At 51.2% G+C, this 23,454-nt stretch overlaps 13 protein-coding genes across 13 annotated transcripts; 5 read left to right on the forward strand and 8 right to left on the reverse strand.

The window, feature by feature from the left end:
- Positions 1-6: 6 nt before the first annotated feature.
- Positions 7-2,281, reverse strand: K460DRAFT_364098 (uncharacterized protein). Its single transcript, XM_040932943.1, has one exon. It carries the CDS (start codon positions 2,251-2,253, stop codon positions 169-171), a length of 2,085 nt encoding a protein of 694 aa, XP_040790670.1. The 5' UTR covers positions 2,254-2,281; the 3' UTR covers positions 7-168.
- A 447-nt stretch (positions 2,282-2,728) lies between these two features.
- On the reverse strand, positions 2,729-4,051 carry K460DRAFT_393272 (MFS general substrate transporter; the record flags this gene model as incomplete). Its single annotated transcript, XM_040935931.1, has 2 exons — positions 2,729-3,657; positions 3,706-4,051. 2 exons carry the CDS (start codon positions 4,049-4,051, stop codon positions 2,729-2,731), a joined length of 1,275 nt encoding a protein of 424 aa, XP_040790671.1.
- A 765-nt stretch (positions 4,052-4,816) lies between these two features.
- On the forward strand, positions 4,817-5,296 carry K460DRAFT_264164 (uncharacterized protein; the record flags this gene model as incomplete). Its single annotated transcript, XM_040927488.1, has 1 exon — positions 4,817-5,296. A coding segment is annotated over one exon (480 nt), but the record flags the coding sequence as incomplete, so codon positions are not given.
- A 268-nt stretch (positions 5,297-5,564) lies between these two features.
- Positions 5,565-9,719, forward strand: K460DRAFT_414722 (phosphoribosyl transferase domain protein). Its single transcript, XM_040937697.1, has one exon. It carries the CDS (start codon positions 6,007-6,009, stop codon positions 9,481-9,483), a length of 3,477 nt encoding a protein of 1,158 aa, XP_040790673.1. The 5' UTR covers positions 5,565-6,006; the 3' UTR covers positions 9,484-9,719.
- Positions 9,720-9,797: 78 nt separating this feature from the next.
- On the reverse strand, positions 9,798-11,374 carry K460DRAFT_384316 (MFS general substrate transporter). Its single transcript, XM_040935492.1, has 3 exons — positions 11,181-11,374; positions 10,389-11,126; positions 9,798-10,341 (listed from the first exon to the last, which is right to left on the reverse strand). The coding sequence occupies exons 1-3, from the start codon at positions 11,360-11,362 to the stop codon at positions 9,939-9,941; spliced, it is 1,323 nt and encodes a 440-aa protein (XP_040790674.1). The 5' UTR covers positions 11,363-11,374; the 3' UTR covers positions 9,798-9,938.
- A 413-nt stretch (positions 11,375-11,787) lies between these two features.
- K460DRAFT_276289 (uncharacterized protein) lies at positions 11,788-12,510 on the reverse strand (the record flags this gene model as incomplete). The annotated part of the gene is made up of 1 exon (XM_040928101.1): positions 11,788-12,510. The coding sequence occupies one exon, from the start codon at positions 12,508-12,510 to the stop codon at positions 11,788-11,790; it is 723 nt and encodes a 240-aa protein (XP_040790675.1).
- A 345-nt stretch (positions 12,511-12,855) lies between these two features.
- On the reverse strand, positions 12,856-13,326 carry K460DRAFT_403412 (uncharacterized protein; the record flags this gene model as incomplete). Its single annotated transcript, XM_040936623.1, has 1 exon — positions 12,856-13,326. One exon carries the CDS (start codon positions 13,324-13,326, stop codon positions 12,856-12,858), a length of 471 nt encoding a protein of 156 aa, XP_040790676.1.
- A 246-nt stretch (positions 13,327-13,572) lies between these two features.
- Positions 13,573-14,643, reverse strand: K460DRAFT_375035 (periplasmic binding protein-like II; the record flags this gene model as incomplete). The annotated part of the gene is made up of 2 exons (XM_040934728.1): positions 13,573-14,486; positions 14,535-14,643. 2 exons carry the CDS (start codon positions 14,641-14,643, stop codon positions 13,573-13,575), a joined length of 1,023 nt encoding a protein of 340 aa, XP_040790677.1.
- Positions 14,644-15,058: 415 nt separating this feature from the next.
- On the forward strand, positions 15,059-16,573 carry K460DRAFT_280398 (FAD/NAD(P)-binding domain-containing protein; the record flags this gene model as incomplete). Its single annotated transcript, XM_040928399.1, has 1 exon — positions 15,059-16,573. One exon carries the CDS (start codon positions 15,059-15,061, stop codon positions 16,571-16,573), a length of 1,515 nt encoding a protein of 504 aa, XP_040790678.1.
- A 288-nt stretch (positions 16,574-16,861) lies between these two features.
- On the reverse strand, positions 16,862-18,493 carry K460DRAFT_275358 (mitochondrial carrier; the record flags this gene model as incomplete). The annotated part of the gene is made up of 2 exons (XM_040928037.1): positions 16,862-18,028; positions 18,083-18,493. 2 exons carry the CDS (start codon positions 18,491-18,493, stop codon positions 16,862-16,864), a joined length of 1,578 nt encoding a protein of 525 aa, XP_040790679.1.
- A 452-nt stretch (positions 18,494-18,945) lies between these two features.
- K460DRAFT_251879 (ferredoxin) lies at positions 18,946-19,417 on the forward strand (the record flags this gene model as incomplete). The annotated part of the gene is made up of 2 exons (XM_040927392.1): positions 18,946-19,028; positions 19,081-19,417. Coding segments are annotated over 2 exons (420 nt in total), but the record flags the coding sequence as incomplete, so codon positions are not given.
- A 374-nt stretch (positions 19,418-19,791) lies between these two features.
- Positions 19,792-20,844, reverse strand: K460DRAFT_277123 (Rrp15p-domain-containing protein; the record flags this gene model as incomplete). Its single annotated transcript, XM_040928163.1, has 1 exon — positions 19,792-20,844. The coding sequence occupies one exon, from the start codon at positions 20,842-20,844 to the stop codon at positions 19,792-19,794; it is 1,053 nt and encodes a 350-aa protein (XP_040790681.1).
- Positions 20,845-20,999: 155 nt separating this feature from the next.
- On the forward strand, positions 21,000-22,997 carry K460DRAFT_414730 (signal recognition particle 54 kda protein-like protein). Its single transcript, XM_040937698.1, has 2 exons — positions 21,000-21,120; positions 21,170-22,997. Exons 1-2 carry the CDS (start codon positions 21,043-21,045, stop codon positions 22,709-22,711), a joined length of 1,620 nt encoding a protein of 539 aa, XP_040790682.1. The 5' UTR covers positions 21,000-21,042; the 3' UTR covers positions 22,712-22,997.
- The last annotated feature ends 457 nt before the right edge of the window (positions 22,998-23,454 follow it).

Here is a 23,454-nt window from a genome sequence, read left to right on the forward strand (position 1 = left end):
AGTTTGTGACTTCTGCATTGATGTACAAGAAATCTAAGAAATAGAGGTGGTAGAAAGTTTGTAACGAAGATAGCTGTGGCGTATAACTACATCTTGTAGCAAAGACCTTGCCAAAATCTTCAACAACCTGGAGCAAACTATGACATAACTTTACTATATAACTGAACATCAACCACCAACAACGGTCTTCTCCTTCAACGACACCACTGCATCCTCCCTCCCCCCGCTACCTCTCGCCTCGCTCATCAAATCTGGCTCACCGAGTAACAATGCCTTCCCCACAAGTCTCCACTTGCCCTCTCCTTGCTCACCCTTTGCAGGTCGCAGAATCCACACCCTCAACGGTATGCACGTCGCATCTAGTAAATCAGTTGGCACAGCAGCTCGTAGCTCCCCAGCCGGCCCATCACTAAAGTGCTCGTTGATAGACATGGCAGTGACAAATGCTCCGTGATTATCGCGTGTGCATTTCAGATGGAACGTGTTGGCGCTGATGTAGTACATAGATCGCGGGTCGGTGAGCCATGTCAAAAACAGCTGGGCGTCTTCAAGAGTAAATGTGGGGGGTGGGGGTATTCCTAGTAGTGCTGAGACCGGTAGGAGTTGTGCTATAAAATTCCGTGCTGCCGTATTTAGAAAAGGGTTAGGCGCCAGGTCTTTAAATACACCAATATTGTAGTTCGGTACCAGAACGTCGCGCTTCAGCTGGCTCCATAGCCTGACAGTGAAGGTGTGCCCGTTTATAATACAGCCAGCAAGGAAACGGCGGCGAGATTTGTCGAGGGACGTATCGGGGAGGGCGTTCATTGTGGTCCCGAGATACGGTTCTGGGACATGGGTCGCAGGCTGTGTAGTCTTTATAGTCTTGGGAAAGATGTCGTACGTAGGTTTGAGATCTGCATCCTTGACAATTACCCCTGCTGCGTTAAGGAAGATCATATCTAGCTCAATTTCCTGTGTTGATACGCTATAAATGCCGTTGACGCTTCCGAGTTTGAACCTGGGAATTGCGGTATCTCCTACTGCAATGCTTCGTGCTAACCATGTTGGACTGTTATTCAACGTGAGTGACTGTCCATCGATCATGCTCAGCGGGTATACTTCTCCGGCCGAAAGGGCGAGCAAGGCGCTGAGATACAGAACTTCCTCTTTGCTCTTTAGTTCCTGTCCCATATATGCAAGTCCTACCCCACACATATTGATCATAATGCTCAGACGATCAGCCCAGTGGGTGCACCCTTTCTGACCTACGCCATTATACTTCGCCATGAAGCTACTCCTCCATCCATTCTCCCGATCATCTCCTCTGCCAACACCAGTAAAATTCCCCAGGCCTTTGAACGAACTTAATACATTACTCCTCGGATCAGGGAGGACATATAACGCACTTCCCATGATGAGTTGGAGATTAACCCATTTAATCTTGACTGTCGATCCTAAAGGTCCATTCACAATGAATGTAGCATTGTGAATCACATTACACTGCCTTTTATCACTCCACGGCTCATTGACATTGAACTCATGGAAGCACCATGCCCTTTCCCACCACCGCGCGGCATTAACTTTGTTATAAAAACTCGCAAAGACGCCTCTTTCATCCCCTTCGGGTCTCCATGTCCTCTCAAACTTCATCTTAGTGGGATCGTATTTTTCATGTAGTACTGCTTCCCGCTCGTCAAGGAATACGTCTTCTAGCAAGACCACGAGTCGTATACACGAGCGATAAATGACATCCATCGCAGCAACGGATATCTTTTTATCGGCCAAAGAATTCTGGTCAATGCAGAGTTGATCTATCCAGATACCCTCGCGGGGATGATCCTTATCACTTAGAATAGCTTCGACGAAGGGTTTGCTAATGGGCCAATTGCCATATTTTCTATACCCCTCGGGCAGGAAATCTTCCGAACGCCAGCAGTATGATATAGCAAGATATTGGCGGACGTATAGGCCTGTCTCGTCGAAGGAAGGGAGGGCAGAGTTGGGGAAAATGAGGCGGAATGGTGTATCTAGGATAGTGGTGGAGGATCGTTTGGTGAATAGGGATGCAACGGACGGATTCCACGTGGTGAGGTTTTGAAGTATGAGAGCGGATTCATAGTCGCTTTCAGAGAGCTTGGATATAGCGTAATCGAAGACTTCGGCTTTGTTTTCGCGGCTCAAAGTTAGTTTAAAGAGCCCGTCGCCAAGCGGCTCGTAAGTGGCATCGTTCGGCGCTGGGGTGGTGGTGATAAGAGGTCGGATTTCTGACATGTTCTTTGGCATAGATGATGGTATTATCACAATCGAAGTTGACGATGTACTAGTAAAAGTCACTACAATCCGCCATGGGCGCCCTCGGCATTCGGTAGGTCTCATGAGCTGATAAAAATAGCGAATATGCTAGTCCTAAAGTAGAAAAGCCTACTACCTAGTTCGAGGGGGCCATGCGGGGTAAAACTCTTCGTTGACGAACGAGTTTTTCTGTCAACAGTTCTGATCTTGTTGGGGCCATAGTACGGTGATCACTGATGCCTGTATTATCTCAACGTCATCTTAACGGACATTAGTATGAGGGTGCTAGTGCCATATAAGTGTCCTCATATATATTACGTTGATGTTGATTACCAACTGTTCAGATGCCCCTTTTCGTGTTGATACTTCATGTAGAAAATTATACTGTCGCTTAAGGGAATACAGTTCTCATTCTCGGTGTCGAAATTTGAAGCACCGTCTTTCTAGTCTTCTATTAAAACTTTACTCTGAAGTAGATGGTACCTAAGCTGCCAGCACTGAGCAGCAGAGAACCACCAGTAAAAATAACGACTGCCTTGTACATTCCATTCCCGTAGCCTCCAGTGTCATTAGACCCGCTCAACAAGCCTGCGCTGATCGGACCTGCAAGAATATTTCCAATGCCTTTCCCGAAGCAGAACAGGCCAAACATCGCCTGAGAGGCAGAAGGTTCCTTACTGACTGCAGTAACCATCCTAGCCCACATAGCCGTATATCCAGCGCCGAAGAAGCCATACAGAACTGCAAAGAAAATAAGGGGTACTAACGAACGCGCGAGACCCCATGTGCTCAACGTCGCAATAGCAGCAACTGATGAAGATGCTGTGATGAGTGCGTTTAACGACAACTTCTTGTCAGAAAGGTAACCGAACGTGAACTGCCCAGCAACTTGTGAGACGCTCATGATCGCCAGAAGTAATGCACCCTTCGATACACTCAACCCGAGCGACGATGCGAAAGATGGCAAATATAAAGAAGGAAAGAAAAAACCCATTCCCATTAGCAGATTGCTAATACTGTAGGTCCAGAACAAACGTTTTTTGCAGAAACTCCAATCTGTCCTCGGGCTCGCATTGTGTTGTCCTGGACGGCCCTTGAGGAGCGGAATCAACGGACCAGTGAGCAGGACCAGGACCACGGCGACAGCCCTTAGCGTCGTTCGATATCCGAATCTCCGTAATAAAGCCTGAAGAATCAATGGTGTCACAGCGCCGGAGGCCCCAGACGCACTACACAAGAGCCCATATGCCATTCCCCTCCTTCGCACCCAGAACTCATCCACCATAGACAGAATTGGATAGTAGAAGATGATGAAACCAATGCCATACATGACCCCTTGCGTGAATATGAGCGTACTCAACCTGTCCGCAAAACTCCCCGCAACTAAGCTAAGAATACAGAGCGGCCATCCTACCAGAATCATGTGCTTACGATATTGAGACCAACGTCTGATAAATGGTACTGCTATAGGAGCACCAAGATAGGAAATTCCCGACGCCGTCGTACCAACGATGGAGATATAGGGTTCATCCTTGAATGCCGGAAGGCGCATGTAGTAGTCTTGGAACACGCCGAAGGAAAGAGGGAAGCCCCAGAGCAGCGCTTCGAAAACGAAAGCCGCGAGTAGTAGGCGCCATGCCGCAAGGCCGCCGTCGATTGGCGGAGATATGGACGTTTGATCTGAGAAGGCCGTTCCAGTGTGCATCTCGAGGTCTTCGGAGTGCTGGAGCGGGGGTTCTGAAGTCCCGAGTTCGACTGCAAGGTTTTGTTGTGGCATTGTGTTTGTGGAGGTGTGGATGTTGCTAAAAATCAAACTCGACACTGTTTACTTAATAAGACGAACACGAGTAACCTCCCGGGCAGTAAACCTTGGCCTATGAAAAAGGCCGAGGCTGTGCGAATTGGTGTTTCGAGGCGATGCAATAGCCTCGGTTAATGGGCAACATGTCAGAGCCGCTACGAGCTCGTTTCGCTCAAGCTCAGGGTAAATCTAGCAGATCATTCCTCGCCTTTTGTCATGTACAAGCGAAACGAACAGGAGCCTGGAAGGATAACAAGAGCGAATTAAATTAGACGCTATATTCGTCAGTTTGTGTATCTTTTTTCCTTCAACCCTTCTTCAGTTTCGTTCGTGACTGGCAATTTGATAGATGTCAAGTACCTACAACGTGTTAGTTAGCAGTTATAATGATTGCAAAACTCTTGATTGATACTCCAAGGGTCGCTTATAATGTTTGTAGCGGCCATAGTCATCTGATAATCAGAGACGGAGTTTGATCTTTGCAGCTTATCGTTGAGTACAGAGGGCGATCCCGACATTCTGATTAGCCACCCCCCATACGTGGATTGAATTTGAGACACGTCAATCATGCTGTGTAACAGCAGCGCTTTGTTGCAGTCGAATGGCCCGTCAACATGAAACCATTTATGCAGGCCTCGATCCCGTGATGCAGAGCCCCAGGAAAACCGGTGAGCCAGACGAGGGCAATATCATCAAGATACTGCATTCTCGATTTCAACAACTGCCAGTCTCCTACATACCATGGATGCATACGTTTGTTCCAAAGCTAAAGTCCCTAAAAGACTTTATCGCATTAACTATCCAGAAAGCCAAACAGTGTTCTCTAGCACTACGGGGTTGAGCGCTGCAGATACGACCAAGATTTTTAGCGCCAATGACTTGACCGAATTTAAGCAGGCCATAAGAAATCAGTTTACGTGGGATTTCCGGGGTAGTCCGCCATTCATTTCTCTCTTCTCCGACCGCGAGCATGCTGAAAACTGGGGTTGCAAAGAGCCTTGGTGCGGAGAAGGAGGCCCAGTAGGCAATCGGTCTCTACATGTGATCGATACAACCAGATTGGAAGGGACGAGTTACTTGTTCAAGCTTAACATATTGATGGAAGTGCTTCATCTCAGTATTCCTGTATGCGCCGGGGAGCATATCCGGGGAGCCTACCTGTGCCTTCACCACATTCCTAGAACGGCAATCGTGGAGACAATGGACTGTAAACAAGTCAAAGTGGGTATGTTTCTAAACACAATGCGCAAGTGTTCGCTTTTAATCGATAGTAGTTCAAGAACAACGATGCTTGGAGAAACTAGAGTCAGCAGACTACCTAGCAGAATACAGCGGGAGCGACAGGGAGGCAATGCAGGAGAATTACAACACGATCTTTGAAAAGAACCTGGATAGTGATTGGTAGCGTGAGGCTGAAGTAATTTTACTGTATCGAGCCTGCGGCACCCCAGTTCATCACATTTCCCAGGAAGGACCTCTTCCCGATATGAGTTCCTACGTTTATATAGGTCTTTGTAGCCGGATGAGTCTGTTTTCACTTTCTAATGTGACTGCAAGTCCAAATTGGAGTGATTACAAGGTTCTGTTCTTTCCAGTAGCTTGGTTGTTTCGCAAATCTACCAGGCGATGAAGTCTTTTTACTTGTAGGCAGCAGTATAAGCCAGTAAGCCCGTAGCCGCGGCTGGACGCATGCATATGCGTCCCACAAACACTTGCTGTTGCCTGCACCTTCACCTTGAAGCCGGTAGCAGCCCACGCATCCCAATTCGGTAAAGCGCTACTGCAAAGGTCTGTTTGTAACAACAAACCCTCTTTTCTCTACTTCATGGTTATCTTGAAGCCGCTTGAATAAGACTGCTAGCCTCATCAAGACCAACACCAACCATCGTCACGAGTGAGAACTGCTCACATACCCGTACTAAACAACTAAAATGGCGACCCTCGAATCCCTAAAGCAGGCACTAAGGCAGAAAGTCAAGAAAACAGCGTCGAAATCTCTGCGGAAGTTGTCTGAAACACAGTACAGCGCGGGCCTCGCCATCGTGACGCGGGGCTCAGGCTGGACGACCACGTACCAAGAATTCATTACCCCCCAACTATCTCAGCTGCTAGACCCACTCCTCAACTTACGTACTCAACTATCGGTACTAGAAATTGGACCTGGCCCGAAGAGCGTACTTGGATCTCTTCCCGGCCATCTCAGACAGAGGGTTAGCAAATACACTGCGTTCGAGCCTAATGGCTTGTTTGCTACGAGTTTGGAAGAATGGCTTTGCTCTACTACGTCTGGGGCAGAGGCCCCGCTGCCTTCTCTGGAAAAAAGGGCCGACATACATCGGGTTCCATTCGTTCTGGAGGACAAAGTAGGGAGTGGTACTAGTACCGGTACAATCGACGACGACGAAAAGTACGACATCATCCTATTCTGCCACAGCATGTACGGCATGAATCCAAAACACAAGTTCATCGAAAAGGCGCTCGAGATGCTTGTTGAGCAGCCACAAGGCGGGATAGTGGCGGTTTTTCATCGCGACGGGGCCCTGCAAGTTGAGGGCTTGGTGTGCCATCGATCGGCTGCTTTCCCTACTGGAGTAATCCGCGTGGCAGATAACGATGAGGAACTAGATTGCTTTGCTTCTTTCATCGTGGGGGTTATCCCGCAGGATGGAGGCGTAGACGAGGCTATACGAGTTGAATGGCGTTCGGTGTGCCGCACGCTGGGCCGTCACGAGGAAGCCTATCCAAACCGTCTCTTGTTCAGCGCGCCCGAGGTTATGGAGGCCTTTACTCATCATGCGACTACTTTACCGGAGCTGACGGCGCAGGTACCATCTGTGGGGCATAGATTGGTCAAAAACTGTGAGGCTCGCCTCCACCACCCCGCCTCGATCATGAGGCCGACAGAGATCCGACACGTCCAACAGTGCGTTCAGTGGTCTCTAAAGCACGGGGCCAGCCTGACCGTCATTGGCGGGGGACACAGCGGCCACTGTCTCTGGCCCAACGTTGTCTCAGTCGACATGGGCGCCTTTGACCAAGTACACATTCTCACGGCAGGGGAGGACGGAGGAAATTCTACTTCTGCTTCAGGTTCCTTGGTCATCGCCGAGGCTGGCTGCAAAACGGGGGATATCATCCGCAAGACCATGGCGGCGGGTGTGACAGTACCCTTGGGGTCTCGGCCAAGCGTAGGCGCGGGGCTGTGGCTACAAGGCGGTATTGGGCACCTAGCTAGGCTACACGGGCTCGCTTGCGACGCCATTGTCGGTGCCATTGTGGTCAGCGTTAACTCTGGAAAGGTCCTCGTCATCGGCAATGTACCCAGTCAACACCAGCCACTTGGTTCTGTGCGGCCTGAAGATGAAAGTGATCTTATGTGGGCGATCAAAGGGGCTGGAACCAACTTCGGCATCGTGATCAGCGTAACTTTCAAGGCTTATGTGGCTCCGACCTACTCGTCTCGAAACTGCATTGTGCCGCTGAGCAATGACCTCGAGGCGCGGCTCAAGCTTAGCGAATTTGATAACCAAATCGCCAGGAAGCTCCCCAGGAACTGTTCTACAGACGCGTATCTATACTGGGACGCCGGCCAGATGCATCTTGGGGTGATCATGATCGAATCTTCCACGACTGGGCTTGCCATTACAACACCACTACCCAAACCTGTGGGGGCGATTTGGGGGCTGGGAGATGATTTCAAGGCTGTCGATGGTGTTGGTTTATTCGAGACGGAATTATACGTTTCTGGGATGCATGGCGGGCACGGCGGCGGCAAGACGTCCTCATTCAAGCGATGTTTATTCTTGAAAGATATCGGGGAACCAGATATCGCCGACCGCTTGGTAGCGGCCATTAGGACTCGCCCTTCGCCACTCTGCTATCTCCATCTGCTGCAAGGGGGCGGAGCGGTTGGCGATGTTGCAGCCGAAGCCACTGCGTTTGGCTGTCGAGACTGGGACTTTTCCTGTGTCATAACCGGTGTCTGGCCCCGCGATCAGGATGGTAGCGAAATTGCACGATATACTGTGCAATGGGTTTACAACGTCGCTAAAGAGTTGTTCTCCGTGAGTAGTGGAGTGTACGGAGCAGACGTTGGACCTGATCCTAGAGACGCCGCACTAGCCATGAAAGCCTTCGGGCCGAACCGCCCGCGCCTAGCCCGTCTCAAGCACCGGTTGGACCCGAATAACGTGCTAGCCTATGCCTGCCCGCTCCCGAGGACGCCCATGAAACAGAAGCTGATCCTTCTTGTCACGGGCAAAAGCTGCGCTGGAAAGGATTATTGTGCTGGCGTCTGGGCCTCCGTCTTCACAAAAGGCCTCACGGCGCGTGTAGTCAGCATCAGTGATGCGACAAAGCGAGAATACGCGGCTGCCACTGGTGCGGACCTAAGCCGCCTGCTCTCGGACCGTGCCTACAAGGAGGACCACCGCCCAGCATTAACAGCATTTTTCCAGGAACAGGTTCAGAAACGACCTCAGCTGCCAGCAGAGCATTTCCTGAGTGTGGTCCGCGGTGTCGAAGATGTAGATGTGCTGCTAATCACCGGGATGAGAGACGAGGCGCCCGTCGCTACCTTTTCGCATTTGGTACCAGACAGGACACTGCTCGAGGTTCACGTCCAGACTCATGAACAGACACGGCGTCTTCGCCGAGGGGGCCACGGCTGTAACGACAATGCAGAAAAAGATGAAGATAGTACCAAGAGCATATCAGATTTAACAACCTGGGACTACCGCCCCTCTCTCATCTTCGACAATGATACAACAGGAAGTGAGGCGGCAAAAAGGTTTGCCGAAATTCATCTGATTCCTCTTCTCCACGAGGACTTGCAGCGACTGGGCAATATGGTGCTTTCGGTACCCGACTTCCCAAGCCCGGGCATCGATTTCCGACATGTGCTAGGCATCTGTCAGCAGCCTGGTGGCCTCGCCTTATGCATATCTCTGCTGCAAAGCCACTTTGCCGGGGACTGGGCCAAAGTCGACGCGTTAGTTTGTTGTGAGGTTGGCGGATTCGTCTATGCGTCTGCATTGGCTTCGCGGATCGATGTGCCCTTGGTGCTGATTCGTGATGCTGGTAAGCTGCCCCCACCCACCGTTTCTGTCGTCAAATCCCCGTCGTATATCTCGTCTTTGCCAACCGGTGATTTCAAAGAGAAGCGAATTGAAATGGAGCGCGATGTGGTCCCCAAGGGCGCATCGGTGGTGATTGTAGAGGATGTGCTTTCCACGGGAGAGACGCTCTCCGCGATGTTACAGCTATTAGACAAGGCGGGCATTGGTGCCGAAGATGCCAGTGTCATAGTCGTGGCCGAGTTTCCGATTCACCGTGGCCGTGAACTCTTGCGTAAACGTGGCTTTGGCAGAACCAATATTCAAAGCCTTTTGGTCTTTGGGGGTGCTTAGGGAAGGGAGGAAGGATCTTGGAATCTTGAAGTTGTGACTTGATTACCTTGGGATATACCAGATCCAGCTGATGGACTTTTCGGCCATCTCTAGGGCGATTTGGCTTAGACGCTGGAAGAATAGAGACTTATTGAGCTCCTGGGTGACTGTGGAAATGGAAAGGTCTAAGTGTCACATTAAATCTCAAAACTGACATCCAAGACATGGATTTGAAGAGCACGAAAGTGAATCTGAGGAGCAGAGTAGTGATCTCAGGAGACATTACTCCAGAGATAGACAGTATCAGATAACCATTTCTTTCTACTAATACTTTTGACTACTGTTCTACTAGTTTGGCTTCCAACATTGACCCAGTCAGTAAGGAGACATATCAAGAACTTGTCTTCAATAGTGGAATGTCTAGCCGGTACAGGATTAGAGAAAACTCCCGTGTACTCTAATAAAACTGACACGACCTAAACCCTGCCCACGGCGAGAGGAGAACCCAACTTCAGCCACCGTGTTGCAATCAGTGCAAAAACACCCGCCCCCATAACCGCCGCTGCACAGAACCATAGGCCGCTGAAATTACTTACAGCATTCTTTCCATCACCCTTAATCGCTCCCATCAGTGGATTGCCAAGAAGGCCACCGAAGCTAGCGACAAGGTAGGCAAGCCCCAGTCGAACGCCCATCTCGGCCTTAGAGGGGGAAAGATCGGTGATGGTAGGTCCAGGAATGATGATGACTCCCCCAGAGAGAAAACCATACACGATGCTGATGGCGATGAGGGAGGAGACGGTTTGTGCGAGCGGAAGGAGACAGAGAGTGATGATGCAAGCTATGCTAAGGGGGAGGAGGGTATTAACGCCGCCATATCTGGTCCCATTAGCTCCTGTTCTTTCAGCACATTTAGGGTGCCTTACCTGTCCGCAATGTAGTTCGGAACAAAGCGCCCGAAGATATTCGCGGCATTCATGATGCTAAGCAGATTGAACGCCATGTCCTTTGAAACGCCCAACTGCAGCGCGTACTCCTGGATAAAGAAGAACGGCACAAACGACGATGCAACAAAAAGAGTGAAAGCAACGACAAACACCGAGTAAGGCAGGTCCTTGAAGTGATGTAGGCTGAACTTCGAGCCCTTGGATCCATACTGAAACTGGAGTTTCATGACTGTAAAGGCAATGGCATTGGTCGCTAAGACGATGAGCGCGAAGATGCGTACAGCCCACGAGAAGCCGACACTGATGAAGAGGGAGCGCATCGAGAGCGTGTATATGATTCCAGCGACACTAGCGCCTGTGGAAGCCAGTCCAGTAGCTAACATCCTCTTCTTCTCGAAGAACATAGCAAGAACTGCGACGGGTATGAGCGCCATGAGACCGCTGCCGACTCCCATACATACTCCTTGAGCGAACAGGATTGGCCAGAAGCCCTTAGAGAGCGAAGTGAGGACTAATCCGGCCACTTCTAGAACAGTGCCGACAGCGATAATACTCTTGAGGTATCCTCGATCGAGAAGCACTCCTGCGGGTAGGCAGCCAATCGTGGTGAAGAAGAGCTGGATGGAACCGATCCATGCAATGGAGGACGCATCTTGGTCCGGCATTAGAGTGTCGACATAATACGTTTGAAATACTCCAAACGCGTTCGGTAGTCCCCTATCACACATTAAACTTTTGTTGAAACAATTATAGATGCTTTAAAATACTTACCAGCTGTTTGCAAACAAGATAAATCCACCCAAAACTTGCATCCAAGCAACACGCCCATGATCAATCGGGTAGTCAGGGTACTCCTGCGCACTTGTCGTAACCTCATGAGCCGGTACCTGCGACGCAGTCAAGCGCGCCTCTTCTGTGCTATGTCTGAGCAATGGCTGTCTTTCGTCTGCCATTTTGGATATTGGCTGCCACTGTTCCGCGCTGATGTTAGTCGCGCCATCTTGACCTGGGGTTGCTATTTATTTTATACGGAAAAGAGGCAAGAAGGTACCAGTGGGGTACCTATATGATCGTCATTTTAGTCACACCGCTGCAGGTACAGGTGAAGGGCTTGCGGCTTTGGGAAGGTTTACCCCACTTCCTTGGATGTTGCAGACCACATTCTAGCTCCACATACGTCATTTCTCGGATCGCAAATCGAAGTGTGGTAGATTAATGGGCAATGTATGTTGCCAATTCCAAGGAAAACATGATATTTTCATCATTAGATGTATAGAAGAAGTCGTCAGTATCGTCAACGATCTCCCCTTGCAACGACGCCCCATCTTTTGTGAGACAACAGTATAACCATTGATATCAAGAACATGCAATCCAACAATCACAACCTAGCCTTGAATGCCTTACTGCTCTCATCCGTCAACCACCCTCCGTCCTGCATCCCCTTTTGCAACCTCATCATATCTTCCTCGGCGAGCGAAACAAGCACCTCATACGGTGCGTCCCCGTCTTGCTGCCGTGGCAGGACCACAATACCCCCCTCGCTCACCCAAGCCGCTCGTCTAAGGGCAGTCGGTTTCGCACTGCCTGTCCCAGGAATGTCCCACTCGCAATCCGCGCCCATGTGTTCCCAGCTCGTGATATAAAGATCCGGGCCATTGGAAAAAGTGAGCTCGTGAGTATCGATAAGGGGTGGGGCGGAGGAGGCAATATAGGCCAAGCGATTCGTCACCCAAGCTCTGTCAATAGATTGCAGAGAGTGCGAAATGCATTGTGCGAAAGGGGCGAGGTGTTGTGCATTTACAATTCGTGGAAAGCGAAAGGAACTGACAATAGGAAGGGGCCATGTAGGCTTGGCAGATAGGACGAAATTACCCAGGCAGTCTGGGGCTGTGAAGGGGGCGCCACAATGCTTGCGCAGATCAACAACAACAGCAAGAGTGGTGCGAGGATAGCCCTGAGATATGAGCATGGCGCATCGAGCAAAGATAATCTGTTCCCAAAGAAGTGTTGCGAGAGCTATGAAGCGGGATATGCGAGAGCTCGTGAAGGATGATAGAGCCGAACGGAGGTCGGAGGTGACGGAGGAACTGATGCGAAACATTTTTGTGACGACTTTGTAGGAAGTTTGCCTGAGTTGTGGAGTCTGAAGCTGAAGAGTCTTCACAGGGGAAACAGGACGTGAAAGGTTTGCCAGAGCATCAACGGCGCGACGTTCCGATGAAAGATGGTCGTGAGCGCTGTCCTTTTGCCATCTCAGCTTCTTCCCGTCCTTGGGAATCTCCGTGTCTGAACACGCAAGGCTCGAGCCAGAATCCCCACAGCCTTGTCGTGCCAATGAACGTACATTCCCGCTCCAGGTTTTATATAGTTGCGCCATCCCAGTCCCATCGGCAATACAGTGGTGCACCCACAAGCTCAAGACGAGCCCACCGGGGATGAAGGTAGCTTACGTAGCTAATACCGGCATAGGAATGCCCTTCTGCAATGTGATTATTCTTTCTGCAAATGGATCACCATCATCTAGTCCCGGGTGGTATTTCAACAAAGCGGGGCAAAACACCTCACTTGGCAACCTGGTCGGTGGCATTCCCTCCTCTGCAAGCAAGCCATAATTGAATTGCGGACTGTCGGCGACAGCGAAGCAAGCAGTGAATATACGCGATGATTCCGCGTCAGAAAGAATGGGATTTGGGTAAATCAAGCTAAGACGTCCAGTCGACGGGTTTGGAACCTCGATTTTCCCGGAAAGATAGGGGAATCTGCATAGTGTTGCGGACAGGCCTGTACGAAGTGCGTTGAGGGCGGCATCTGCGTAGCTCAGGTCAGGGAAAGAGAAGAAGACGAAATGGCGGCCGTAGACGCGGATATGAGGTTGGTCGAGGACTGACAGGTAGAGCTCTACCTGGGCATTGGCCATGTATCCTGTGTAGGAGTCGAGAACAGATCAGGTCAAGAGAGAATTGGTAGACGAAGATTTTTGCCGCACAGCGAATATGCGTGTCGAGCAAACAGGCAGGCCAGTCCCGCTGTGGTTACAATAGCGACTGTGCACGCTTTATCTTATTGGCGCTGATCGGTCAGGACAAGCGCCACAGACGGTGGTACGAAACACAAACCAATGATACGAGTGCTGAAGTATTGAGACGGGTCTGTAAAGGGCCGTTTACACCCATTTCATAGCCTCACTCCGTTCGAGTCCTATCATTGCCGTTTGATCAATTTGGTCGCCCAGAACGCCAGCCTTCTGCAGGATAGTAACGGTCTTGTTGACAACATCACGGTCAACACCCCTAACATCGTGCGAGAAGCGAACAGTCTTCAGCCACTCCCGCGCGTCTTCTTCTGAGTAGTCGAGCTTCGTGCTGATGTAGTGTACCGCCTCTTCGTGGTTTTCCTCAAAGTGCTTGACACCTTTATTGATCTTTTGCAACACGTCGTCCAATTCTTGCTTGAGGGCTGGTTTGCTCGCGTTTGATGTTGAGCTCCAGTTTGTTGGGTGCAGCAAGTCGTTCGCTGCGACAATTTTCCACGAGGACCAGGGTGTGTAGATCTCGCCTACCCGCTTAATCTCCCCGTTGTCGTAGTATCGTTTCGACGTAAAATGCTCCCACATGAAGAAGTCTGCCGTGCTATCGTTGACACCGTCGCGGAGGTTGGCGAAGGTGTTTAGGGCCTCGACGGGAAACGGTGGGCTTCCTGACGATGTATCCAGCCATCCTTGTTGATCTGCCAGGACGAAGCTCATGACGTAGCTGCCGCTCCCTATGCGCGATACACCGACCTTCTTGCCCTTCAGATCTTGTATACTAGTCAGGTCGTCCCTTCGGGCGCCTGCCGATATAGCCCAGCATAGTGATGTCTCCACGTAGGTCCCCACTACTCGGAATCCAGCATCTTCCTTTGTTGCTTGTGCCTTCCCTAGCGCTGCTATCCAACCCTCTGTGAGACCCACGCCGATATCGATTTCACCGGATTGTAACGCGGTCACCATGTGGCCTGTACCGGAAGGAAAGGGTAGGAGTCTCGAGTCTAGACCATAGTGCTTCTTCGCGAACTCAAGCGGGGTAGAGAAGTGTTCTGCGGGGACTCAGTACCGCGCAGAATGCTGTCATCTGAAACACATACCAGGCACGAAACCTATTCGTAATGGTGCCATTGTCGAGCGATATGTTGACATACTTCGGAACTGGCGTAGGACCAGTGGTAGACGCGCAACGCGTAGTGTTTGGAGCATAGCTCGACCGGGGCTCGCAAGTGAATTGGAAAACGCGTGTGTTTGAGCGCAATAGCGCGTTGTTCAATTCTTGTGTATCTGTAGCCTCAATACAGTACAGGAAGAGAGTGCTGATGTCGGAGTGGTGGTTCGCATGATGGAATCGAGGGGCTACTGGAGCTTTACTTTGGTTCCGAGGCTCTTCCGATGAGCTCCGACTATCGCTCCACCACAGCAACTTTCCTATCACGGAACTACTTTTTGCATGTGTGATCAATTTTAACGTATGATCTTTTTGATTATTCCCTACCCTCGATTACCCCTCTTGCTAGCTTCTTTATATATTCGTTACAAATTGCGTCCATCTTTTGCTTTGCTATCAGCGAGCTGTACAACACCAAGAAGAACATATACCTCACATAGCATGGCCTCCGATATGATATCTTTAAGAGCTAGAACTATTGCTATAGTAGGGGCGGGACCCTCTGGCGTGATAGCTGCCAAGTACTTACAAGCAGAAAAAGCATTCGACAAGATCGTCCTGTTCGAGCAGCGCAGTAGACCAGGAGGAATATGGAACTATACAGGCGACCAAAGGGACGAGAATCTGTTCAGCATACCACAGACCAATCCGCATCTGGGCCATCAAAAGCCCCATTGGGAGCCCGTCTCAAGCGGCGAGACCAGCACAAATAACACTCATGAAGATCCATCCTTCCTATCGCCCATGTACGAAAAGCTGGAAACCAATATCCCTAGAGGACTCATGGGCTTCCAGGATCTCGACTGGCCAAAAGAGAGCCAACTCTTTCCGACCCACGAGACTGTCCTGAAATACATCGAAGACTACGGCAAAGACGTACAACATCTCGTGCAGTACGAAACGCAAGTCATCAACGTGATACCGGTAGACTCTAGCCCAACCGGCGCGTGGAAAGTCACCACACAGAATGTGCGCAGCGCCGAGTCTCAAGAGTCCGAGTTTGACGCAGTCATTGTAGCAAACGGGCACTTCATAGTCCCCTACGTACCCGACATTCCCGGCATGCGCGAGTGGAACGAAGAATACCCCAACCGCATCATCCACTCCAAGTACTTCCGCCGACCAGAAGAATACCGCGACAAGCAAGTCATCGTAGTGGGAAACTCTGCGTCCGGTGCCGACATCAGCAATCAAATCGCCCAGTACTGCGAGAAGCCACTCATCTGGTCCACGCGCTCAGACTCCATGTTCTCCAAGTCACACGGCGGAAACGACAAGCGGCGACAGGAACTTTCGCCCATCGCGCGCTTCCTGCCGGCGAGTCGGGGCGTGCAATTCGAAGACGGAACAATAAAGCACGACATTGATGCCATTGTCTTTGCAACGGGGTATTTCTACAGCCTCCCGTTTCTAGAAGACGTCGAGCCAAAGTTGATCACGGATGGGACTCACGTACACAATACGTACAAGCACCTTTTCCACGCCCCAAGACCCACACTGTCGCTCCTCGCCCTGAATCAACGCGTAATCCCCTTTCCCCTCGCAGAAGCCCAGGCCGCTGTTCTTGCCCGCGTGTACGCAGGGCGCCTTTCCCTCCCGTCCGTCGCAGAAATGTCCGCGTGGGAGAAGCCGGTAGAGCAAGAAATTAGTGATCCGCGTAACTTCCATCTCCTCCCTTTTCCCAAAGACGCACACTACATCAACGAAATGTCGAGATGGGCGTTGAGCGCGGAGAAACTGGATGTGCTGGAGAATGATGGGCAGGGGAAGATACCGCCTATTTGGGGGGATTGGGAGTTTTGGTGCCGTGAGCAGTTCCCTGCTATTAGGATGGCGTTTGGGAAACTTGGGTGTTATCGGTTTCAGGTCAAGGAGATTGGGGAGCTAGGGTTTGATTATGAGGAGCATTTGAGGCAGAAGGAGAGGGAGAAGGAGGGGGCTGTTGAGGATGGGGAGAAGATGATATGATATGATGGGTTCAGAAGACTGTGTGTATGAAGCGGGATATTGTTGCGTAAGAGTCGTATGGTGTGCACGCTGACAGATAGTAGGAATGAAATCGTTCATGTACAGTAGTATGTATACAGCAAGCGGCCAAGCGCAGCTAGAGATAAGATGTTGCAAAAAATCAAACGCCATGTATATCGCCAATTGAGCGAGGAGTTCCTGTATCGTGGTATCAATAAGTCAACGAGAAGAGAAGAGAGCACAACCATTCACATAGCATCGTCATCGCCTGATTCGTCCCTCGGTGTTCTAAAACTCACCGCCCCCTCCACCCATTGCAGCGGCACCCCATATCCCGACCAACCCCCAAACACCGACTCTCCAACCTCTCCACAGCCCGTGCACACCCTGGCCCTTCTTGGTCCTTGTCGGTCTGGCAAAACCCATAGACTTCGCCGACGCGGCTTTACTTGCAGTCGGCCCGATGACCGTGACGCCCTCTTCTCTAGCAACATACCACATGGTTCCCAAAACACCCTTGTACTGACCAGGCTCAACAATTGTTTTGAAACTCCTGATGCTCAAATCTGAGTCTTCCATGCCGTACACTGGGCTCTTCTGGTGGGTGGGCAGAGTTCGGTACTCGGAACTTAGGCGTTGGTTTTCGTGGTCTTGGAGCACGGCGACTTGACCACGGCGTAGGACAGTTTCGAATGGAAGCTTGACGAAGAGTTCAGCGGTGGACGAGAGGAACGTGCTGAAGGAGTAAGTTGTCGGTGTGAGGATGGGGTCGATGCTGAGCGTAGAGCGGAGAACAAGTGGGGTTGAGGTGGATATTATCGTTGGTATGCAGGCGTGTAGCAAGGTGGCGGGCAGAATGCTCGGTGAGATGGAAAGCGAGGGTAGGAGGGCCAGACAGGGGTATATTGAACGGGGTGGGGACGATATAGGCGTAATAAGAAGGCGTGTACGAATCAAATCGAGTGGTGCAAGGATCGTGGCGGCGATTGCTGTTGCAGCGACTGCGACACCAAGTGACATAAGTGGGCTCGGGCTGTCCATGATATCCAAGCCACCGATGCCGCTTACTCCATGGCCTATGAGGCCCGGGTCCGGTACATTGAGTAAGGCGGATATCGCGCTGCGAAACCAACTCTCCGTCGTTTTTAGCAAGAAATTGTAGATGAATGTGCAATTTGTGCCTTTCCAGACGCCCCATGCCGACTCCTTCTGCCACAGCTGGGCTATTACTTCGAGAAGAGAATCCGGGCGCTTGAGATCGAGTTTGCGGAAGGTGGGCGGTGGCGGGCGTGTGGGTGTTGATGAGCGAGAACGGCTGTCGACATTTCGTTGACGTTTTTGTGGGGAGCGTGATCGTGATGCAGAGGGTGAATAATCAGTGGGCTGGCGTATTTGGGGTGCAGTTGATGTAAAGTATCCAGGCGCGTCCTCATCAGACTCTTCGTCGGAGGGATACTGCTTCCATTGTTAGCCTTCATCTTTACTCGTTCGACTACCAGTATCACATACATCCTCAAACTTTCCACTCGCAAAGCTCTCAGGTCTACTCCTTTTCACGAAATCTTCTCCGTTAATCTTTAGCCCTGGCAGCTGCCCAGTCGCTTCATGGATCTGCAATATCGTCTTGGCCACCTCAAATGGCTGTGCGAGCAGCACGCTCGTATAATTCCACAAGGCCTGATCAAGTAGTTTCTTAGCATGCCCTGCTATCGTCGGATCATTGTTTGGGAAATAGGAATCGTAGTCCAGATCCGAGAGCATATCGCGTGCCTGGCTGCCCAAGCTCGCCTTTGTGCTGCCGGAGCTGTACCGCGGAGGTGACGACGATGTCTGGCTGTGAGGGACATCTGGCGGTAGGCCGATGGAAGGCGGGATGTAGTACGGTCGTAAGGGATTTGGGGCATCGCGTGAGGTCGCCATGGCGTCGGCCGTGTCGTAAAAAAGATAGACGAGGTTTGTCGTGTTATGGTTCGGTCGCACCTACCCGTTTTCCAGACATGATGCGGCTTCCAGGTTCGTCAGTGGCGCTGTCTGGCCCGTGCCCCCAAATGTTCCTCGACGTCTCACAGGCGTTGGAATTACCGATGTGCTTTTCGTGACACTGCAAACATTCGCGTCTCCACAATCCTCCTTCCTCTCGTTTTGCCTTCAGGTTGTATACCAACATGGCGTCTACCCGGGTATGTGGAAGTGCACTGCGATGTTCCGCGGGCTGGGCCGCAGAGTCAAGACGCGCAGTTACGTCCATCCGAACTTTTTCGAGTCAATCGAGCAACTGGACATTGTCGCAATGTAAAGCGATCAGTCAACCGAAGAGGAGGTTATTATCCATATCACATCAACAGTCGAGAATACCCAGCAGATCAATACTATCCTTCTTACGAAGTCGACGACACTTTTCCTCGAGTCCGGCATCGCGGCATGGCCACATCGACCCGCCGAAGCCCGGAGAAGAGTATGCTACTACCACAGCAACATTCAACTCGATCATCTCTAACCATGTATAGGCTTAAAATTACATTTATAGACAAAGACTCGGAATCGCACACTTTCGCCGTATCCGACGGTGACAACCTCCTCGACATCGCACAAGCAAACGACCTCGAGATGGAAGGCGCATGCGGCGGCTCCTGCGCATGCTCAACATGTCACGTTATAATCGATGATGAGACGTATTACGAGAATATGGAGGAGCCGGATGATGACGAGAACGATATGCTGGATCTCGCTTTCGGCCTCACCGAGACGTCAAGACTCGGGTGTCAGGTGAAGATGAGCAAGAAGCTGGATGGGTTGGTCGTGCGATTGCCAACTATGACGAGGAATTTACAAGCTAGTGATTTCAAGTGAGGGCAAATACTGCGGAGGGTATTGTCAACCGAAGGAAGGTGGGGCTATATGGAACAGGCTACAGGATGGTATCGAAAGGGTGGGCTATCTCGGAGCAATAATGCTGGGTGGCATTTGTCTGTGTTGTAATATTCAGCATCTGGTTAGGGAACGACTGTAACTACTACGGTACACCATGTATTATAAGAGCAACTCCGCTCGCATGTGGGCCGGCGTCAGCGAAACGAGATTTCGACACGAAGTCGGGAACTCATGTATAATATGGTATCATGAACATGTAATTTATCTGCGCAATCTGCGTGCCAAAACGCCAGGTAATGCAACATTAACCCTCTCTCTATGCTTAGCATAAGTGCTTTGTCTACAGTTCAAGCTTCGACTGAAGCCTCCTTCTTCGCCTGCCCACCCGTGATCATATCCAAGAACCCCTGCTTACTCATCTCCTTGACCCTCTCTTCCCTCTTTGCTATGCCTACAAGGTTGACGTCCTTTAAATCGCGCTCCGCTTGCTCGCCCTTGACCTGTGCCGCTCTCACCGCGTTGAACAACTTGATGACACCCTTCTGCGCCGTCCGCCGCAATTCTTTCTCCTTGGCACTCGTCACCGCCGTACTGACCGTCTCATCGTTGAGACCAAGCACGTCCTTCACGCGCCCTTTGTCTTGCGCGGCTTTCCTCTCCGCAACAACTTGTCTTCGTGCCTTCTCGGTGAGCTTGCTATCAGCGAGTTCGCGGTTTGCTGTCTGCGCATCTTTTGAGCGGGCGAGAATGGGCTCGGAGCGTTTTGTTGTCGTGAGTTTGGTATTGAGAATTCTGGAGATGGAGGTTGCAAAGGCTTCGGGGTCGTTTCGTTTTCTCACTTTGCGAGCGGCGGCAGTGGAGGTGTCTGAGACGTCGGACTCCGAGTCGTTAATGTCGAATTCGTCAACTTCGGGCTCCGATGCGTCGTTTTCAGCATCGTCGTCGTCGTCGCTTGGTAGTGCAGCTTCGTGATCTACGGGCGCAGTCTTCTTCAACGCTGACTTTACTGGAATGTTTGCCTTGAACTTTGGCTCTGGTTTCTTTGGCTGGTTTTTCGGGGGTTCTACACCTCCATCCATGTCCTCGTCGTCGCTCGCCGACGAGTCTTCATGTGTAGGGGCTGCGGGCGCTGTTTTTTGCAACGCGAACTTTGCCTGCTTTCTTGCCTGTTGCTTCGATAGCTCTGGCTTTCCCGGCAGTGTTGCATTTACGCCCGTGGGCTCAAATGGCTCCTCCGGCTCCTCGCTGCTTCCTCTCGCCGGAGCATCTCGTGCGCCGCCCTCATCCTCACTGGAGCTGTGGTAGTGCTTCTGCTTCTTGACCTTCTTCTTTTCCTTCTTAGGAAGCTTCCCTCGAAGCTGATCCTCGGTCCGTCTTCGTTTGAGCGACGTGTTCACCATTGTGGCTATAATTCGAGATTTGTGGTTGTGCAACAGGTGAACGGCCGTCGCAAAAAAAGTTCCACGCGATCGGCGTTCCTGGCTGCGTTCACCGACAGCCAAGAGCCCCGCCGCCAATTCCCTTCCCCACAGAACTCCAACGAGCAGCATCATCACGAACATCCGCCATCTCGACTAATACTCCATACAACCGCCGTCATGGTGCTCCAAGACCTCGGACGGCGCATCAATGCCGCCGTCACAGACCTCACGAGGTCGCCAAACCTCGACGAGAAGGTGCGCATCACTTACATACAGCAGCAACCGTGGCTAACTGTACTCGCAGGCCTTCGAAGCCATGGTCAAGGAGATCTCAAATGCACTCGTCGAAGCCGATGTCAACGTCAAACTCGTCATGAACCTGCGCCAATCGATAAAGCGCGCCGTCGACTTCAAGCACCTCCCACCTGCCGTCAACAAGAAGCGTCTCATCCAGAAAGCGGTCTTTGATGAACTCGTTAAGCTCGTCGACCCGCACGCTGAGCCCTTCAAACCGCGCAAGGGCAAGTCCAACGTCATCATGTTCGTGGGTCTGCAGGGTTCGGGTAAAACGACAACATGTACCAAGCTGGCCAGATGGTATCAAGCCAGAGGCTTCAAGGCGTGTCTGGTGTGCGCGGATACCTTCCGTGCTGGTGCATTCGATCAGCTGAAGCAGAATGCGACAAAGGCCAAGATTCCGTACTATGGTAGTCATACACAGACGGATCCGGTTGTCGTCGCGGGCGAGGGTGTGGAGAAGTTCAAAAAGGAGCGCTTCGAGATCATCATTGTGGACACGTCAGGACGACACAGGCAAGAGAAGGACCTTTTCGACGAGATGGTGCAAATTCAAAACGCCGTGCAACCCGACCAGACTATCATGGTCCTCGATGCAACCATCGGTCAAGCAGCAGAAGCGCAAGCGCGCGCGTTCAAGGAGGCAGCAGACTTCGGAGCCATTGTTATCACAAAGACCGACGGTGCAGCGGCAGGAGGTGGTGCTATTTCCGCCGTTGCAGCAACACATACGCCTATCGTCTTCATTGGTAATGGAGAACACATGCTAGATCTCGAGCGTTTCGCACCACAAGCTTTCGTCTCAAAACTGCTCGGTATGGGCGACGTCCAGGGTCTCGTTGAGCACGTCCAATCACTCAAACTCGACCAAAAAGATACTATGAAGCACATCACCCAAGGAATATTCACCATCAAGGACCTGCGAGACCAACTCTCCAACATCATGAAGATGGGTCCCCTATCAAAGATGGCTGGCATGATACCTGGACTAAGCAACATGATGGGCGGCATGGACGACGAAGAGGGCGGCACCAAACTCAAGCGGATGATATACATCTGTGACAGCATGACGGAGAAGGAACTCGAATCCGACGGCAAGATGTTTGTTGATCAGCCTACACGTATGACGCGTGTAGCCCGTGGCTCAGGCACATCAGTTCGCGAGGTGGAAGAAATACTCACACAACACCGCATGATGGCCGGTATGGCAAAGAAGATGAAGGGCGGCATGGCGAATATGCAGAAAGCCCAAGGTGCCATGGGCGGTGGAAACAAACAACAACAGCTCGCGGCTATGCAGAAACGAATGCAGAGTATGGGCGGCGCCAACGCTATGGGTGGTGCTGGTGCTGGTGGCGGTATGCCGGACATAGGCGCCATGATGAAGATGCTTGGCGGAGGCGGTGCAGGTGGCGGAGGAGGTATGCCTGATATGTCTGCCCTAGGTGGGATGGGTGGTATGGATATGAACAAGATGATGCAGATGATGGGCGGAATGGGAGGCATGGGAGGCATGGGCGGCGCCGGCCAGGGTCGAGGAAAACGGTAGCCTTTTGAAAGGGAACTAGGTTGGGGGTTCGTGCTTCTTCATGCATAGCCGTGGCGTTTGGGCTGTTACTTGGAATCACAATGTAGATGTATGTAGGCATACGAAGGAACTCGGTTTCACTGAGTCATTACTATCAGGAAATATCCGCTCTTACATGATCCTAACACAAGAACTTTGCAATGGTCCATTGACTTATACATACTCCGTTAGGGATACCAAGGAGCTCATAGTTTGGTGGCATACTTCATGACGGCAATTGGGCACTATTTTTATGCAGCGAATCTCTAGACAGCTTCTTGACTTATATTGACGTTTAGTACTGTTAGTTCAGTAGCAGTGATTAAGTTCCAGTACTTCAGATCGCAACACCGCCTCTATAATTGACTAAGGGCTATAGCGAGCTTTGAGCCTTTTTCTTCTCTGCCTAGATTGATTGCAGTTGATCTCAATATACATTAACAACATATTTGGTCACTAATCATGCAGGAGTACGAGCGGACGCGTCAAAAGGCTACTAACATATCTGCGACATGTGCTGAGCTAGCTAAACGTGATGTGGTCCGTCCTACTATTGATAATCGTGTAAAAGGGTAATCAGTATTCCACTCGTGATGATGGCTTGACGGCTCAGTGAAGTAGACACATTAGGACCTACGGAGATGGAGATCTCATTGAGCACTGATTGACGAATGTGTGTTCGGGAAATGCCCTCTACCTACTCGTCCCACTATACATCATGCCAG

Source organism: Cucurbitaria berberidis, assembly GCF_010015615.1.
Source record: "Cucurbitaria berberidis CBS 394.84 unplaced genomic scaffold K460scaffold_2, whole genome shotgun sequence".
Classification (NCBI taxonomy): Eukaryota; Fungi; Ascomycota; class Dothideomycetes; order Pleosporales; family Cucurbitariaceae; genus Cucurbitaria; species Cucurbitaria berberidis.

What these genes read in the sequence shown, in the direction of transcription:
- K460DRAFT_364098 (XM_040932943.1), bottom strand. Translation starts at nt 2,253, where the DNA reads ATGTCAGAAATCCGACCTCTTATCACCACCACCCCAGCGCCGAACGAT.
- K460DRAFT_414722 (XM_040937697.1), top strand. Translation starts at nt 6,007, where the DNA reads ATGGCGACCCTCGAATCCCTAAAGCAGGCACTAAGGCAGAAAGTCAAG.
- K460DRAFT_414730 (XM_040937698.1), top strand. Translation starts at nt 21,043, where the DNA reads ATGGTGCTCCAAGACCTCGGACGGCGCATCAATGCCGCCGTCACAGAC. An exon ending in CGCCAAACCTCGACGAGAAG is followed by an intron (nt 21,121 to 21,169) that starts GTGCGCATCACT and finishes CTGTACTCGCAG; the next exon opens with GCCTTCGAAGCCATGGTCAA.
- K460DRAFT_384316 (XM_040935492.1), bottom strand. Translation starts at nt 11,362, where the DNA reads ATGGCAGACGAAAGACAGCCATTGCTCAGACATAGCACAGAAGAGGCG. An exon ending in ATCTTGTTTGCAAACAGCTG is followed by an intron (nt 11,127 to 11,180) that starts GTAAGTATTTTA and finishes AATGTGTGATAG; the next exon opens with GGGACTACCGAACGCGTTTG. An exon ending in CCGAACTACATTGCGGACAG is followed by an intron (nt 10,342 to 10,388) that starts GTAAGGCACCCT and finishes TAATGGGACCAG; the next exon opens with ATATGGCGGCGTTAATACCC.